This window comes from Myotis lucifugus, unplaced genomic scaffold (assembly GCF_000147115.1).
Source record: "Myotis lucifugus unplaced genomic scaffold, Myoluc2.0 scaffold_2160, whole genome shotgun sequence".
In the NCBI taxonomy this organism is placed as follows: domain Eukaryota; kingdom Metazoa; phylum Chordata; class Mammalia; order Chiroptera; family Vespertilionidae; genus Myotis; species Myotis lucifugus.
This window is the reverse complement of record NW_005873208.1, coordinates 11,233-27,653: the sequence shown is the minus strand read 5'-3', so window position 1 is coordinate 27,653 and position 16,421 is coordinate 11,233. Positions and strand designations below refer to the sequence as shown.

Below are 16,421 nucleotides of genomic sequence, written 5' to 3'. Positions count from 1 at the left end.
GCTGGGATTTGAACCAGGGTGATCTAGCTTTGACCGTAGCTGTGTCTGCGAGGTCAGGTAGGGTCCTGGGCCAGTGACAGCCCTGGAAAAAGAACTCTCCCTCCCCCGGCAGCCGTGAGCAGAGTCCCAGGGAAGCTCTCACGGACCCAGCCCAGGTCTGTCCTCCCCCTTGGAGCCTGTCTCCGGGGCCGGTAGATGTATTCTGATTGGCCGGATGGGGGTCGTGTGAGGCTCAGAACATGGGGATGGGAGTAGCCTTCCCGACGATGGTGAAGGAGGAAGGCTCGCCAATAAGTTTCTAGAAAGAGAGTCAGCGAAGTCCCCAGGTGACCCTTGGCGGTGCTTGCCCGTCTCCACTGGCAGGAGGACCCCCGGCATTCCTCGGGCTCCCCAGAGGACACTCCTCGGAGCAGCGGCGCCTCTGGCATCTTCGACCTAAAGAACTTGGCCGCTGACTCGCTGCTGCCCTCGCTGCTGGAGCGGGTGGCCCCCGAGGACGTGGACCGGCGCAACGAGGCCCTGCGGAGGCAGCACCGGGCCCGCACCCTGCTCACCCTCTACCCGGCACCTGACGAGGTGGGTGCCTTCAGGCCCCGAGGCCGACACCCCTCCAGCTGACATGCATCCCTATGTATTATCCCACCAACTTGTACCGGGTGCCTACTGTATACCCTGTGTTTTTATTCAGTGGCTTATATTGGATGTCTAATATGCACCCCCATATTTATTCAACCAATACTTATTGTATACCTTCTGTATAGACCTCTCTTTAATCTAACAGAATTTATTTAGTGCCTATTACATGCCTATTTTTATCTAACCAACGCTGATTGGACAACTAGTGGATATACACTTTATTTTTATTGAATGGCTTTTATTAGACATCTATATACCCCTATATTTATCCAACCCACTTTTATTGGGTACCTAGTATTTTCATTCAACCATTTATTGAGTCTTAATTGTATACTCCTATATTTATTCAATCAGTGCTTATTGGGTATATAATATAATATAATATAATATAATATAATATAATATAATATAATATAATATATACATATACATACATATATATATCCAGTCATCATTAATAGAATGCATTCTATATATACCTATCTGCTTATCCAACTTTTAGTAGGTACCTACCGTATACCTCTATTTATTCAACCGACATGTTTGGGTGCCTGTTGTATGACAGGCACTGGGGATATAGCCATGAACAAGATAGACCCAACCCCTTCTCCACAAGTTAACAGTCTAGTGGCAGAGACCCTCCTACCAGGAAATTACAACCCGGACAGAGTAACACCGTAATGACGTGCTGATATTTGTCCCTCACGTGGCCCTCAATGCCCCAGCCACGTGGCCCATCGCAACAGGGCATTGTGACCACTTTGTCAACTGACATTTATTGAGCAGCTCCCTTATACCAATAACTAGAGGTCTGGTGGGGTGGGGGGGTCCCTTAGCCCGGCCTGCACCCTCTCGCAATCTGGGAGCCCTCAGGGGATGTCTGACTGATGGCTTAGGCCCGCTCCCCATGGGGAGCAGTCGGACATCCTTAGCGCTGCTGCAGAGGCAGGAGAGGCTCCCGCCACCACTGCTGCACTCGCCAGCCGTGAACCCGACTTCTGGCTGAGCAGCGTTCCCCTTGTGGGAGCACACTGACCACCAGGGGCAGCTCCTGTATAGAGCAGGATCAGGCTGAAACCGGCTCTCCTGCAGGCCAGGCCAAGGGACCCCACTGGTGCACGGGGTCGGGGAGGGATGCAGGAGGTTGGCCAGCCAGGGAGGGACCGCCGGAGGGCTCCAGGGCATGTCTAGCCTATCTTGCTGAGTCCCGATTGGCTGGACCCCAGCAGCAAGCTAACATACCAGTTGGAGCATCTGCCCTCTGGTGGTCAGTGCATGTCATAGCAAGCGGTTGAGTAGCCTTAGCATATCATTAGCATATTATGCTTTGATTGGTTGAACAGAGACCGGACACTTAGCATATTAGGCTTTTATTATATAGAATAATTATACCAAGAATTATTGTTATTATTTTCGTTGTTACTAGTTTAAGTTGGAGGAGGTGCCTGCCCAGGCCTCAGGGGTCAGGGAAGGCTTACTGGAGGAAGTGCCAGGTAAGCTGCCACCTACACCATGAGCAGGCATCGGCAGTAAGGAGGAAGGGAGAAGAAAGGCATTACAGGCTGGGGAACAGCATGTGCAAAGGCTCAGAGGCAAGGGACTTCAAGTTTAGTCAGGCTGGGGGTTGAGCTGGTCTCAGGCTATACATTCCAAGCTCTTCTTGGAGGACGTGTCCCAGCTGCCCCCCGGTTCTTGGCAGGACGAGGCCGTGGAGCGCTGCAGCCACCCGGAGCCGCCCTGCGAACACTTTGGACAGAGGATCCTGGTCAAGTGTCTGTCACTTAAGTAAGTGTGCTTACCTGCCCCTGTTCAGACCTGCACGGGGACCAGACAGCTAGATCACGGTGTGGCACACACTCGGTGCTCACTGCGAGAGCCGTGCCATTACCACGTGCAGCCAGGGGACCCGTGAGGCCATGGGCCTTTAGGCGGGAAATAAGACTTCCGTTTCCATTACTCAAAGCCACCAATCCTTAAGTGCTGTGTACCAGGCTCTGCTCTCAGCCCATCCACGTACATTCACTCTGATCTTCACTAAACCTTGTGAAGTGGACACAAGTGGGGAAGCCGAAGCACAGAGTGACGAAGTCCCTGCGCCAAAATCACACAATCTGGGAGGCCAGAGGCCAGCACGCTCCCACTCTGTTGGTGGGACCCAGGTGGACGGGCGCTGGTGACGCTGGGGCTGGAGGCCCCTCCACAGTCGCCCCTGGGGAGCAGCCAAAAATGCGTGGGAACTGAGCTGAACAGGATGTGGCCTTGGACCTGAGCCTGGCCCTGCCCCTTCCCACCCTGAGTTCCTGTTGGCCAGGGACAGGAAAGAGAGGCCTGGTCTGGCTGGAGGCCCGGGTGGGCCGCCCGCCCCAAGTGCAAGTGTTGGGAATTGGCTCTGTGGGCTCATCCAGTCATTCAACACTCATTGAGTGCCTACTGTATACAGAGCATGTAATCGTGGGATGACTATACAACACACGCAAAGGAAGGGAGACATCTGGAGAGGGAAAATGAGACCAAGAGGTGTGGCAGGGCTGGGCCATGCAGGAATTTGTTGTCAGGGAGCCTCAAAATTTAAGTTCTAAGATGCTTCCTTAGAAGGTAGCTGGTGCGTAGGGGCCAGCAAGGCAGAGCAAGGGAGGGAGGCGGTTACAGTGGCCATTCAGGTGAGCGAAAATGGGACTCAGCCCAGGGTGGCACAGGTGACAAAGGACACCCCAGAGAGGGAAGACAGGGAGACCCGGGAGTCGAGAATGTAATTTGGGGGAGAGGGGATTGTTGTGCCAAAAGCTACCTCTCCACAAACTGAACAAGAGCCATGATTTTGGGGGGAGGGGTTTTGTGTGAGTTACTTACTGACGGGAGTGGGGGGGGGTAGAATCAGTGCCTCAGTTTCCTCTTGCGAAATGGGACAGGCCTTTCCTGCAAGCCCTTAAAGGGCAGTTCGTGTGGCTCAGTGGGAATTAGATGCCCCCCAAGGCTGCACCAAGGTGGGCGGGGCCTCAAGAGAGAGTCGGGGGTGTGGATGGCGGGAGTGTGGCAGGAACAGCCTGTGCCAGATCGCCCCCTCACCCACAGGTTCGAGATCGAGATTGAGCCCATCTTTGGCATCTTGGCCCTGTACGATGTGCGGGAGAAGAAGAAGGTAGGCGCCCCTTTCTTCCCCTTCCCGCCTCACTGCCCTCCTCGTTGCAAGGCTGTGGGCTTCCTGGAGGTGGTGACCCAGCTGCCTCTTGTGCCCCCAGATCTCGGAGAACTTCTACTTTGACCTGAACTCAGACTCTGTGAAGGGATTGCTGCGGGCCCACGGCACTCACCCGGCTATTTCCACCCTGGCCCGCTCTGCCATCTTCTCTGTGACCTATCCCTCGCCCGACATCTTCCTGGTCATCAAGGTGCCCCCTGGGGCTGGGCAAGGAAGGGGTGGTAATGGTGATGTCACAGGCTCAGTCCCTACGGTCATGGGAGAACACAGACCTGAGGAAGGATGATCAGGCCTCTTGTAGGGGAAGCACAGGCAGTGGGGCAAGCCTGGAGGAGGCTCCTGACCCAACCCAGGTGAAGAGAAATCCCTGAGGGCTTCCATGGAGAGGTGACAGCTGAGCCAAGACCCATGAGTGAGCAGCCTGTAGAGAAATGGCATCCTGGCCTAGGGGGACAGATGTTTAAACATATATATATGTATTTCTCATTTGTTGATTTGAGAGAGAGAGAGAGACAGCTAGAAACATCGATTTGTTGTTTTCCCTATTAATTCATTCACTGGTTGATTCTTGTATGTGCCTGACTGGGGATAGAACCCACCATCTTGGTGTATTGGGACAATGCTCTAACCCAGAGGTGGGCAAACTTTTTGACTCGAGGGCCACAATGGGTTCTTAAACTGGACCAGAGGGCCGGAACAAAAGCATGGATGGAGTGTTTGTGTGAACTAATATAAATTCAAAGTAAACATCATTACATAAAAGGGTACGGTCTTTTTTTTTTTTTAGTTTTATTTTTTTTTTTTTAGTTTTATTCATTTCAAAAGGGCCGGATCCGGCCCGCGGGCCGTAGTTTGCCCACGGCTGCTCTAACCACTGAGATGCCTGGCCAGGGCCTAAAACATGTTTTTTAGTTGAGAATTTTTCAGTTTATTAGGAGAGAAAAGACCTAATGGGCACATTTATTTGGGATATTGTTTCCAGGAGTGAGTTTAAATTTCCTTTCCCAAAGCATTCAATTAGGTTACACGAATGACGTTAACTGAGCACCAATGGGTAGGGACGGCTCACCGAGAGTCAGGCTTCACAGGGACTCCCCCCTGAGTCCTCACAGCAGCCCTGGGAGGTGGGTGTTGCCATGGCCCCATTTTACAGGTGGGGAAACTGAGGCACGGGTCAGGTGAGGGACCTGCTCAGGATCCCACAGCCCAGAGTGGTCAGGATTGAAGTCCAGTTCTTGTCACCCGGAGCCATGCTTGGAGTGGCCTCTGTTCCTACTGACAAGGAATTGTAGATGCAGGGAAATGGGGAGGCTTGGCTTTGGGGTGGGTTCAAAGGTGGGTGGGGGCAGCTGGCCAGGCAAGAGGGCTGCTAGCACTCAACCCCGAGGACAGTGGGAGCCATGGGAGGTGTTGGAGCAAGAGCTCTAGTGGATGGGTGTCTGGGGGCTCACGAGAGGCCCAGGAGGTTGGGGGTATGGTGGGGAGGTCAGGCTCCCGCAGCTCCTCACTGGGCCTGCCTGCCCCTCAGCTGGAGAAGGTATTACAGCAGGGAGACATCAGCGAGTGCTGTGAGCCCTACATGGTGATGAAGGAGGTGGACACAGCCAAGGTAAGCGGTGGAGGCTGGACCTGGTGGTGAACGCCCCGCCCCCCTCACCCCCCACCCCCCACCCCCACACCAACCCTGCATTCAGCAGGCCTGGGGCACTGAGCTTGTGGGTCTCGGAGGGTCTCCCCACAGAACAAGGAGAAGCTGGAGAAGCTTCGCCTAGCGGCTGAGCAGTTCTGCACCCGCCTGGGCCGCTACCGTATGCCATTTGCCTGGACGGCCGTGCACTTAGCCAACATCGTGAGCAGCGCTGGGCAGCCGGACCGGGACTCCGACTCCGAGGGCGGTGAGAGGCGGGGCTGGTGGCCCGGGGGCGGGGCTACTGGGGAAGGAAGGGCGCCCTCTGCTGGCCGTACTCTGTACAGGCTCAGTCTCCAAGTGTCTCCTTCCCTGCCTCTCACCCCTGTCCCCTCCATCCATCACCGTCACTGCTGCCCCTAGAGCGCCGACCCGCCTGGACTGACCGCCGCCGTCGGGGGCCCCCAGATCGGACGAGTAGCGGGGACGACACCTGCAGCTTCTCCAGTTTCCGCCCGGCCACACTCACTGTCACCAACTTCTTTAAACAGGTGTCATGGCCACAGGGGAGGGGGCGAGGGGAGGGGCGCCGAGGGACACCCCCGTGGTCGCACAGGCCCCGGGGGACCCGGCTCATGGCTGCGGGTCTGGTGCAGGAGGCCGAGAGGCTCAGTGATGAGGACCTCTTCAAGTTCCTGGCTGACATGCGGCGCCCCTCGTCCTTGCTACGGCGTCTGCGGCCTGTGACCGGTGCGTGCTGCACCCCATAAGCAAGAGGTGTCACTCAGCAAACCCTGACCACCCGCTGTGTCTGACCCTGGGGGCTCCACAGGGACCATGATAGTCAAATCCCCAGCTGCAGAGGCTGGACCTTCCAGGGGGGCCACAGATTAGAAACAATAAATAAGGCAGATATTGGGCCAGTTGGGGGATGTAGTGGCTGGGGGGCCATGGATCCCGAGGGCAGAGCTGATCCAATGTGGGGACAAGAGGTGGGAGCTGAGGGTGACTTCTGGCCTTAGTACCTGAAGGACAGCCACCAGAGGGCATTGTGGGGGAGTTTGAGCTGGGACCCCAAAGTCCAGAGAAGGTGGGGTCTGGCTAGGAGGCTCCTAGGCAGGTGCAAACTGGCTCCCCTCCCCAGCCCAGCTCAAGATCGACATTTCCCCGGCCCCCGAGAACCCCCACTTCTGCCTGTCCCCGGAGCTGCTTCATGTCAAACCCTACCCAGACCCCAGGGGCCGGCCCACCAAGGAGATCCTGGAGTTTCCCACCCGTGAGGTCTACGCCCCCCACACAAGCTACAGGTACAGCTCTGGGGCCCAGTTGGGCACTTGAATGGGGGGCATTCAGGCATCATGCAAAGGGAGGCCCCCTTTGTCCCAGACACACACAGACACTCGGAGTGAGATGCCACTGTTGCTTTAATGGGTATGTAGGCATGAAGGGACACATGTCTTTCCTTCACTCCTCCTCCGTGGGGCCGTGTCTTCTGTCTTCGTCCCCACCTGCTTCTGTCTCTGATCCAGGGCCGGCAGCGGGGCCCGACAGCCTGGCTCACCCCAGCAGACAGGCAGCTCCTCGCGGTGCAGGGGCCGCGTGGGGCGTGGCCGCGTCCCTCGGTGTACATGGCTGGTCCTCAGTGCTGCCAGGCAGGCTCAGGCTGGGAGCGCCGCTGTGTGGAGTCTGGAAGGGAGATGAGGCTCAGCCAAGGTGGGGGGTGGGGGGCACCCTGCTCCCCTGCACACCCCCAACCCAGGGGCCCTCACCAACCCCCACCAGCCTCACCTTTCCTGGATCTGTCGCAGCCGGTGCTGCTGTGCCACCATCTCCCGCCTCTGTCGCTGCACGTGGCCCGTGAGGACCCACAGGATGTGGCCCTGCTTGTCAGCACGGGCCTGTGGGGTCAAGACAGAAACCTCAGCTGGGGCTGCCTCACCTCCCATCCCTTGGTCCTACCCAGCCCCCTCTCCTCATTGCATTCGTGTGGCCCAGCACGTCACTGCCACTCTCAGGCCTCAGCTTCCCTAGCTGTAAAATGGGGAAGAAATGGGACTCACTTGGTAGCATTATGAGCATGATATGGATTATTAAAGGACACACAGCAGTGCTGGGTACTTCCTGAACACGCAAGAAATGTTGCCAGTTTCTCTAAAAATATGCATTTATTCCTGGCCCCACGCTGAGTATCTTATCTGCACTGAGTCCCTGACTCCACTCTGAGACATCAATTGTTGACTTTATTGCAAGTGGAGAAACTGAGACAGGGAAAGGGACATGGGTTTCGCCCAGGGTCCCACCGGGTGCTGGGAAGCTGACCTGGGTGAGGGGGATCTCTGGGACTTGCTCTAAAAGCAGCTTCTGACTGGGAAGCAGGGTCTCAACTCCCCCAGGACCGGGAGCCCCTTACCTTCAAAGCCTCGAATTCTTGATGGGCCCGGCCCAGCCAGGCACCTCTCAGCCGGACTTCCAGCTGCCGCATGTTCTCCCGCAGCACCCGCTGCCCCTGGGCCGCCTTCCCCAGCGCCCGGGCCGTGGCCTCTGCCTGCAGCTGCAGAGCATCCTCTTCCCCCTGCAGAGCATCGATAGGGAGACGGTAGCAGGATGACCGACTTGTCTTTGTTTGCCTGGGTCATGCCTGGTTTTAACACTGAAATTGCTATATTCCAGGAACCCCCCCTCTTCCCGGGCAAACCCAGACAGTTGGTCACCCTACACGTAACCAGGGCAGACCCTCGCCCGCCCCAGGGGGTCAGAAAGCAGTGCTCACCTGCATCTCCCCGCAAGCTTGCGCGTAGCTCCTGGGCCGCATCCCAGCCCTGGCTGACTTCCTGCCCCAGGAGCCCCAGGGCACGGTCGTACAGGCCGATGCTGTGCCGGGCCTCCATCAGCCGCGCGTCCGTGGTCTTGTACACGCCGTTGAGGGCCTGGCCCAGCTGCAGGGCCCCGTGGAAGAGCAGGGTCAGCTCCTCGTGCTGTGCCGGCTCCACGCTGCCCACAGGGGCCCCAGAGGCCGGCCAGACCGTCGTCAGCAGGGAACACAGCAGACCCAGAGCGAGCATGGCCGCGGCTGAGTGGCTGGAGGTGCGGTCACGGCGCCACTGCTGCCTTTTATGCCTCAGCGCCCCTTCAGCCCCCGGTCAATCGTTAACCAGCCAGTCGGGTGTCTGTGTTGTGCAAGGGCCTGGCAGCGGTACAATGGTTGCATCAGGCGAACGTCCAGCGGGGCCATGCTGGAGTCACGCAGGCTGGGGCTGGGGCCAGGTGTGGGCTGGGGGCACTGGGGGAGGACAGGCCCAGGTGCTGGGGGACCAAGGAGCTCTGAGCTCTGGTTTCCCCGCCTGCAGACGGGCACGGCAGTGACGGTAACAATAGTGAGGCCTTTATGAGTTTCCCCAGTTTGCGCAGAGCTGTGCCCCTGATGCCAGTAACTGAGCGCGTGCCCTTCCCACAAGCCCCCGAGGCCGGCGTCTTTGTCGGGCTGGTTGAGAACCGGGGGAGTGGGTGCAGCTGGCAGAGACTCTGCCAAGGCCACACGGTCCGACTTCGAGACCCACACATGCCCCGGATCCATGCGAGCTGCCAATCTTCCCCCTGGGCAAGCGCCTCGCTCTCCTTGCCTGTGAAAGGGGGTGACACGAGTCTTGCCTCACAAGCTGCTTGTGAAAAGTAAATGAGCTGTTTCACGGTGAGTGCTTAACCGGAGCCTGGCGCTCAGGTGCCCCCTCGGTGGTTGGTGCAATCATTGTCCTCACTGTTACCGTCCTTGGTATTGTTACAGCGGCTCAGCTGGGAGGGTCAATGCCCCCATTACACAGGCGGGAAAACTGAAGCCCAGAGGGAGGTCGGGGCTGGCACAGAGTCACCCCCGGGAGAGAGGCCGACCTCTGACCCCAGCCGAGCCCCTACGCCGGTTCCAGGCTCAGTTTTCCCACCTGAGAGACAAGCGATGTAACAAGGGGCCTCTCCTGGGGGAAGGGGTGGACAGGCCCCTGAGCGGGGGAGGAGCAGGTCAGCCCGGGCAGGGCTTATCCTGACCATGGGCCACCGGGGCCACCTTGGAACTCAGCCCTGAGCACCCATGTGGCCCCTGCCTTTGCCTCATTAGTGTCCCAAAGGCCTCTGTGTTTCCACCGTCTGCCACAGTTTCCCTGTCTACGCTCCGAGGCTGCCCATCTGTCCCCAACTCTCTGCCAGTCACATTTCCGAACTGTGCCCCTAATTGCCCCTCGCCCAGCCCTCGGTGCCTCGGCCGTGTGGCCGCTGTCCTGTGTCCCAGGCCAGGCTTGTTCCAGGAGCCCAGCCGCCTCTGTCCCTTTGACACCCCCTCCCCTGCGCCTGTCCCTACAGGAACCTGCTCTACGTGTACCCGCACAGCCTCAACTTCAGCAGCCGCCAGGGCTCCGTGCGCAACCTCACCGTGCGAGTGCAGTACATGGCGGGCGAGGACCCCAGCCAGGCCCTGCCGGTCAGTGGCTGGGCCCGGGAGAGGTGGGCGAGGTGTCCCCGGCCGGCCCCTCATGGCCCTGCTCCCCCAGGTCATCTTTGGCAAGTCCAGCTGCAGCGAATTCACCCGGGAGGCCTTCACGCCGGTGGTCTACCACAACAAGTAGGTGGGGTGGGGGCCGGGGCACTGGTGGGGGGACAGCAGCAGGAAGAAGGGAAGGAGGGGCAGGTTCCAGAAATGCTAGTGGGGGAACCCGAGGCAGAGAGCAGAGACAGTGGGGTCTGCAGCTCTGGGGAACACGTGACCGGGGGTGGGGCAGACCAGGGGGGTCCCTGTCCCCTGAACGCCAGCCGGGCCCTGCCAGGTCCCCTGAGTTCTACGAGGAGTTCAAGCTGCATCTTCCGGCCTGTGTGACCGAGAACCACCACCTGCTCTTCACCTTCTACCACGTCAGCTGCCAGCCCCGCCCGCGCACAGCCCTGGAGACGCCCGTGGGCTTCACGGTGAAGCCCCCCCCAGCCTGCCTCCCCAGCTGCTCCCCTCCCGCCGCTGGCCCTGCTCCCCTCCCTGACCCCCAGCCTCTTCCTAGTGGATCCACTGCTGCAGCACGGCCGCCTGAGGACCGGCCCCTTCTGCCTCCCCGTGTCTGTGGACCAGCCCCCGCCCAGCTACTCCGTGCTCACACCTGACGTAAGTGCTCTGGCCCCGTGCCTCCCACCGCCCTGGTCCCCGAGGCTCCCTGGGCTCCTGCCTCGCGGTCCCCCGGGAATGCATTGCCCACCTTCCCTACTTTCCGGGTGGTTCCCCATTCGTGCCCTGCCTTTCTTGCCGTCAGCACCTCTGGGAGCCATGTCGTCCTCTGTCAGGGCCAGGGCCCCGGGCTGCCTCCTCACTCCTGCTCTTGCCTCTGTGTGTCCTATGGCCCCTGTGTCCCTCCCTGTCCCCTCCTACCCCTGCCTCCTAGTGCCCCTGCCTCTCCACTCACCGTCCCCCCCCCCCAGCAGCCCTGCCCTCCTTCCTGATCACTGTCCCCCAGGAGTACTTCAGGGCTAATCATCCCCACCCCCTCCGTGAATACTCCGTCACCCTCCCGCATACCCCCTGGGGCCTCCATCTTGCATGGTCCTATTTTCTGATTCATTCCCTTCCACTGATGTTCCTCTTGGGTCTCCAGTGGAACCCCACAGTGCTCCCTCCTAACTGCCCTCACCCCCATCTCTGGGCTGGGCTGGGGCAGGGTGCCCAGCTGCTCCCCCCGGCAGGGCCGTGCTGAGGCTGTGGTGTTGCAATCGTTGAAATGCCTGGAGCTGGTGGCCTGACCAGTGGGGGAGGGCCAGTCAGTGCCCACAGGTGTGTCCCTCCCACAGGTGGCGCTGCCGGGCATGCGCTGGGTGGACGGCCACAAGGGCGTGTTCAGCGTGGAGCTCATGGCTGTGTCCTCCGTGCACCCCCAGGTAGGTGTTAGGACAGGAACCCGGAGTTGGGCAACAGTTCCCACTGACCGGGGAGAGGCCTGGCCTCGGGCCATGGACAGACTTCAGTCAGCTGGACCTGTCTCCCAGGAGGCTGCTGACTCAGGCAGGGAGCGTGCCAGTGGCTCCCCCAGCCAGGGCGTTGGCCCTTTGCACGGCCTCTCCTCCCCCCATCTGTCCCCTGCTATTTCGGTGGTTCCTTCCCCCTCTCCTCCCTCCCTTCCTCCAGGGCAGTGGTTCTCAACCTTCCTGGTGCCGCGACCCTTGAATACAGTTCCTCATGTTGTGGTGACCCCCAACCATAAAATTATTTTCGTTGCTACTTCATAACTGTCATTTTGCTACTGTTATGAATCGTCATGTAAGTATCTGATATGCAGGATGTATTTTCATTGTTACAAATCGAACATAATTAAAGCATAGTGATTAATCACAAAAACAATATGGAATTATATATGTGTTTTCCGATGGTCTTAGCCAACCCCTGTGAAAGGGTCGTTCGGCCCCCAAAGGGGTCGCGACCCACAGGTTGAGAACCGCTGCTCTAGTGTCTCATCCCTGTCCTTATTTATTATCAATTCATTGATCCCCGGCCTCAGTGTCTCTGCCCATTCAGCCCCCAACTCAATCCCCTGGGGCTTCCTGGACCAGGACCCTGGCCCTCCCCACTCACCCCCAACCCCTCACCCAGGACCCATACCTGGACAAGTTCTTCACCCTGGTGCATGTCCTGGAGGAGGGTGCCTTCCCGTTCCGGCTCAAGGACGGCGTGCTGAGCGAGAGCACCGTGGAGCAGGAGCTGCGGGCCAGCCTGGCGGCCCTACGCCTTGCGAGCCCCGAGTTCCTCGTTGCCTTCTCTCACCACGTGCTGGACAAGCTCGTACGTCTGGTCGTGCGGCCCCCCATCATCGGCGGCCAGATCGGTGAGCAGGCACAGCCTCGGACCTCAGTTTCCCCACCTGGAAAATGGCCCCTCAGTCCCCTGGGCCTGGGTGACTTCCTCTAGCCTATTTATCTCTCTGGCCTCCATTTTCCCATCTGGAAAGTGACCTCAGCCCACTGAGCTGAGAGCTGGTCTCCCGTGACCCTTCGATGGCCACATGCCCCCTTGGACCCTAAAGTCTCTCTCAGGGAGGTAGGAGGCCCTGGGCCCTGGAATTTGACCTCTGCTCTGCCCGGCAGTGAACCTGGGCCGTGGAGCTTTTGAAGCAATGGCCCATGTAGTCAGCCTCATCCATCGGAGTCTAGAGGCTGCCCAGGACGCCCGTGGTCACTGCCTGCTGCTGGCGGCCTATGTCTACTATGCCTTCCGACTGCCTGGCACAGAGCCCGGCCCCCTGGGTGGTGAGTATTGGTGGGAGAATCTGGGGGACAGGCAATATCCGGGAGGAGAGCATCCCAGACAAAGGGAACGGCATGTACACAGGTTCTGAGGCCACACAGGCCTCGGTTGGTCTGGACAGCTTGCAAGTGTTACTCCACCCCCGGGGTCTGGTATCTGCCTGCTTGCTGGCAGGTGACTCAGCCAATCAGCCGGCAGGGACTCAAGCAGGGCCCTCCTACAAGCTCTATAACTTGGGCGAGTGACTTCACCTCTCTGAGCCTGTTTTCCCGTGTGTAAACATCAATAAAGTGCCCCGCGTTCCTGGGGGTGCTGGTAATAGGAGATGACATAGTAACCCTGCAAAATGCTTGGTACAGTGGGCACTCAATCAAGTCGGATGTTTTTCTCATTTGCTCAATAACTAATAGGAACCACTCCCTTCTCTGGGCACTTACTGTGTGCCAGGCACTGTGCTCGCTGTTTTTTAGTCTCCCCCAAAATTGTTATGAGGCGGCAGCCATTCTCACACCCATTTTACAGGCAAGGCACCTCGAGGCTCCTAACAAGAAAATGACTTCACCAAAGGCAGCCCGCTGGGAAGGGGTAGGTCATCAGGGTGGTAGGCAGGTGGTGACCGTATTCCCTCCCTGCTCAGGGGCCCCTCCGGTGGCAGTGCAGCCTGCCACGCTGGCCCGTGGCCCCGGCCGCCCTGCCAGCCTCTACCTGGCTCGCTCTAAGAGCATCAGCAGCAGCAACCCTGACCTGGCCGTGGCCCCTGGCTCTGTGGACGACGAGGTCTCCCGCATCTTGGCCAGCAAGGTAGGGCGAGGGGGACCCTGGAGCCTCCGCCTCAGTGCCGTGGTTGCCGGGTGGGTGGGTGAAGGACCTCAGTGTTGGTGGAGGACAGGAAACAGCAGACAGGGGCGTGGACACAGGCTGGACCCTGGACCGCAGAGCGGCTGTGGCTGTCACAGGGTGGGAGCTAGGACTTGGTTTACACTGGCTCTGTACTCTGGGGCTGACCTAAGGCTGGGTGGCTGAGGCTTGGCCTGGTGGTGAAAACATATGTACCACACACATACACAGATGCATATATGTGCGTGCCCTGCATGTGTACACACATGGGGTGCGCATGCATGTGTGTGGGTGCATATACGTGTGTGCCCCATGTGCGTACATACTGGGAGGCACATATACATGTGTGCCCTGTGCATGTAAATATACAGGTCACGAATACGTTTGCTCCATAGGTGTACATGCATGGAGCACAGGTATGTGGGTGCCCCATGTGTGTATGTTCACAAATGCATATACGTGTGTGTCTCACGCACGTGTGAACACAGGTTCATATACTCATGCACCCCATGCACGTAATGCACACCAGTTTTCCAGGGTTGCATGTGGGCACACATATAAGCACACATATATATGGTCCAGGGTAGTGTTCACACTTGTTGTTGTTTTTTAAAGATTTTTAATTCATTTTTAGAGAGAGGATGGGAGAGGGAGAGAGAGAGAAAGAGAAAGAGAGAGAAACATCAGTGTGAGAGCAAAACATCAATCAGCTGCCTACTTCACACCCCGCCCTGGGGATCGAGCTCGCAACCCGGTCATGTGCCCTGACTGTTAATCAAACCAGCAACCTTACGGTGAACAGGACGATGCCCAACCAACGGAGCCACACCGGCCGGGGCACACCCTTGGTTTTTTGTGCTGGTTTCTTTGTCGTCTGCCCATGGATTCTACCACTGACCCGTGTATCTCCAGGGTATCGACCGCTCACACTCCTGGGTGAATTCTGCCTATGCTCCAGGAGGCAGCAAGGCTGTGCTGCGCCGGGCACCCCCTTATTGTGGGGCCGACCCCAGACAGGTGCCCTCCCTCCCTGCCCCTGCACGCGTGTGACCCCACCTCAGCATGAGCTCCTCCTAAGTCCTGGCTGCGGCTGACTAACCTAGGGGGGCTGCCTGAAGGAGGAGGCGGACCCCTTCTGCTTTGTTTGGATCTGTGGAGTCGGTGCGGTAGGCATCACAGGGTCATCGTAAACTGCTGCCACATGGACCACAGCCTCAGGCAGAGACAGAAGGAAGGGATGGGTGGTGTGTACATGGCATGTAAATGATATGCAAATCCAACCACTGTAACCTCACTGCCCCGCATGGCCGATTTCTATCCCTTTAATCCACTCTGTTCAGGAGGCTCTCCACTGTTCCCTTGACATAGCAACCTGAATGGTCCCAAGGGGACAAAACTGAACGTCTGGGCTCCCCCGTCCTGTTTCAGACAAAGGGGAGCCCTGTGGGCGGCTCCCTTTCTCCTACCCTATCCCAGGTACCTCGTATGCAGGGGGCTTTGCTTTAGACAGACTTGGGTGTGAATCCTGGCTCTGCTGTGGGCTCGCCCTGCACCCCAGGCTCTGAATTTTCAGATGTGATTAAGATCCTCAGGAAAGTGCTCAGCACAGCAGTCTTGAGCCCAGGAGAGAGTTAGGGCATTGCAGGTGGGATGTTGTCAGTGACATAGATCCTCGGCCCAGCCTCACCCCTGAGCCGCCAGCTAGTTGGGGAGCCAGGCACCACGCAAACCAGCGCACCAGCGTGTGAGTGCAGTGTGCAATGCCCAGAGGAGACAAACAAAGGGGACCACCAGCCTCCCTCTGGGTGGTCTGCGGCTTCTCTCCAGAGAGAGAACATGTTTTGCTGGGACCTGAGGGTAAGATGGAGCCAGGAAGCCAGAGGGGCTGGTTTCCTGCCCATGTGGCCCTCGGCCCTGTTCCAGCTCCGTGCCGTCACTCGGCGACCTGGACTGCATGGTGTTCCAGGCGACTGTTAGCAGCACAGGCAGGGGGGCTTCTGGACAGACTTTCCAGGTTGCTGGGAATCTGGGTTCATGGGTCCTGCCAGCCCCCCTGCATTTTTAACAGGACTCCCCCCACTGCCCTCTGATCTCTGAGGTGTCAGCTGGGCCTTGAAGATCACATAGGATGTGATGAGATGGCAAGAGGGTGGGCATTCCAGGTAGGAGGTGGCACAGAGGCTGGCCTTTGCAGTGGTTGCTGAGAAGCCAGAGTGTGTGGCTGGGATTGTGGGAGTTGGGGGGACCTCCACTGCCAAGGCAGGGGTCCCAGGGCTGGGCCGCCTCCGTCATTGGACCTGTTCTCCCTGCCAGCAGCCTCACCTCCTGACCAACAAAGGAGGAGGGGAGAGTGGAGCTTGAGTCCCCATACCCATTTCACAGATGGGGACAACTGAGGCCTAGTAAGGCCCCAAGGAAGGCTGGAGTGGGGCCAGGCCTGGAACCCAGGACTCTCAGCTGCTCCTCCTGCTTCTCATCACCATCTACCTCCTCTGTCCTAGAATTCCTCCTCTTTCTCCTCTTCCTTCCTCTCTTCAACCTTTTCTGTCTATATTCTCCCTCCTCCACATCTGTGCCCTCCCTCTCCTTTCTCTGTCTACCCCTGAACTCACCGACTCACTCATCCTCTCCACCCTTGTCCATACTCACTCTCACCTCCTCTGACCACACTCACTTCTTCACCCATCTACATGATTTTACCTTCTCCACCTACACTCTTCCCCATCCATTCTCTCACCCTATGTCTCTTGCCGGGGCCCTGCTCCCATCCCATGCTTCACCCTCTGTGGCTCCCCTGGCCTAACGGGGCTTCCTCCGGCCCCACATTCCAAACCTTGAGCTGTTCAACCCCTGGCTTTTCC

At 58.4% G+C, this 16,421-nt stretch overlaps 2 protein-coding genes across 2 annotated transcripts in view; one reads left to right on the top strand and one right to left on the bottom strand.

The window, feature by feature from the left end:
• Positions 1 to 363: 363 nt before the first annotated feature.
• LOC102440491 (dedicator of cytokinesis protein 6) overlaps positions 364 to 16,421 on the top strand; it is a gene marked incomplete at both ends in the record, with an annotated part of 27,285 nt that continues 11,227 nt past the window's right edge. Inside the window, 19 exon segments of the mRNA XM_023748954.1 lie at positions 364 to 576; positions 2,336 to 2,421; positions 3,709 to 3,775; positions 3,876 to 4,025; positions 5,364 to 5,444; positions 5,577 to 5,730; positions 5,886 to 6,013; positions 6,119 to 6,212; positions 6,607 to 6,769; positions 9,813 to 9,930; positions 10,001 to 10,071; positions 10,274 to 10,412; position 10,499; positions 10,502 to 10,599; positions 11,277 to 11,363; positions 12,073 to 12,304; positions 12,564 to 12,725; positions 13,361 to 13,524; positions 14,473 to 14,577. Coding sequence (XP_023604722.1) covers positions 364 to 576; positions 2,336 to 2,421; positions 3,709 to 3,775; positions 3,876 to 4,025; positions 5,364 to 5,444; positions 5,577 to 5,730; positions 5,886 to 6,013; positions 6,119 to 6,212; positions 6,607 to 6,769; positions 9,813 to 9,930; positions 10,001 to 10,071; positions 10,274 to 10,412; position 10,499; positions 10,502 to 10,599; positions 11,277 to 11,363; positions 12,073 to 12,304; positions 12,564 to 12,725; positions 13,361 to 13,524; positions 14,473 to 14,577 — 2,313 coding nt within the window.
• ANGPTL8 (angiopoietin like 8) lies at positions 7,026 to 9,360 on the bottom strand. The gene is made up of 4 exons (XM_014450386.2): positions 8,244 to 9,360; positions 7,873 to 8,044; positions 7,251 to 7,360; positions 7,026 to 7,148 (listed from the first exon to the last, which is right to left on the bottom strand). The coding sequence occupies exons 1-4, from the start codon at positions 8,522 to 8,524 to the stop codon at positions 7,121 to 7,123; spliced, it is 591 nt and encodes a 196-aa protein (XP_014305872.1). The 5' UTR covers positions 8,525 to 9,360; the 3' UTR covers positions 7,026 to 7,120.

Coding starts and splice junctions, on each gene's coding strand:
- ANGPTL8 (XM_014450386.2), bottom strand. CDS start 8,524: ATGCTCGCTCTGGGTCTGCTGTGTTCCCTGCTGACGACGGTCTGGCCG. Junction 8,045..8,243: donor GAGCTACGCGCAAGCTTGCG/GGGAGATGCAGG, acceptor TCTCCCTATCGA/TGCTCTGCAGGGGGAAGAGG. Junction 7,149..7,250: donor CTGCGACAGATCCAGGAAAG/GTGAGGCTGGTG, acceptor TCTCCCTTCCAG/ACTCCACACAGCGGCGCTCC.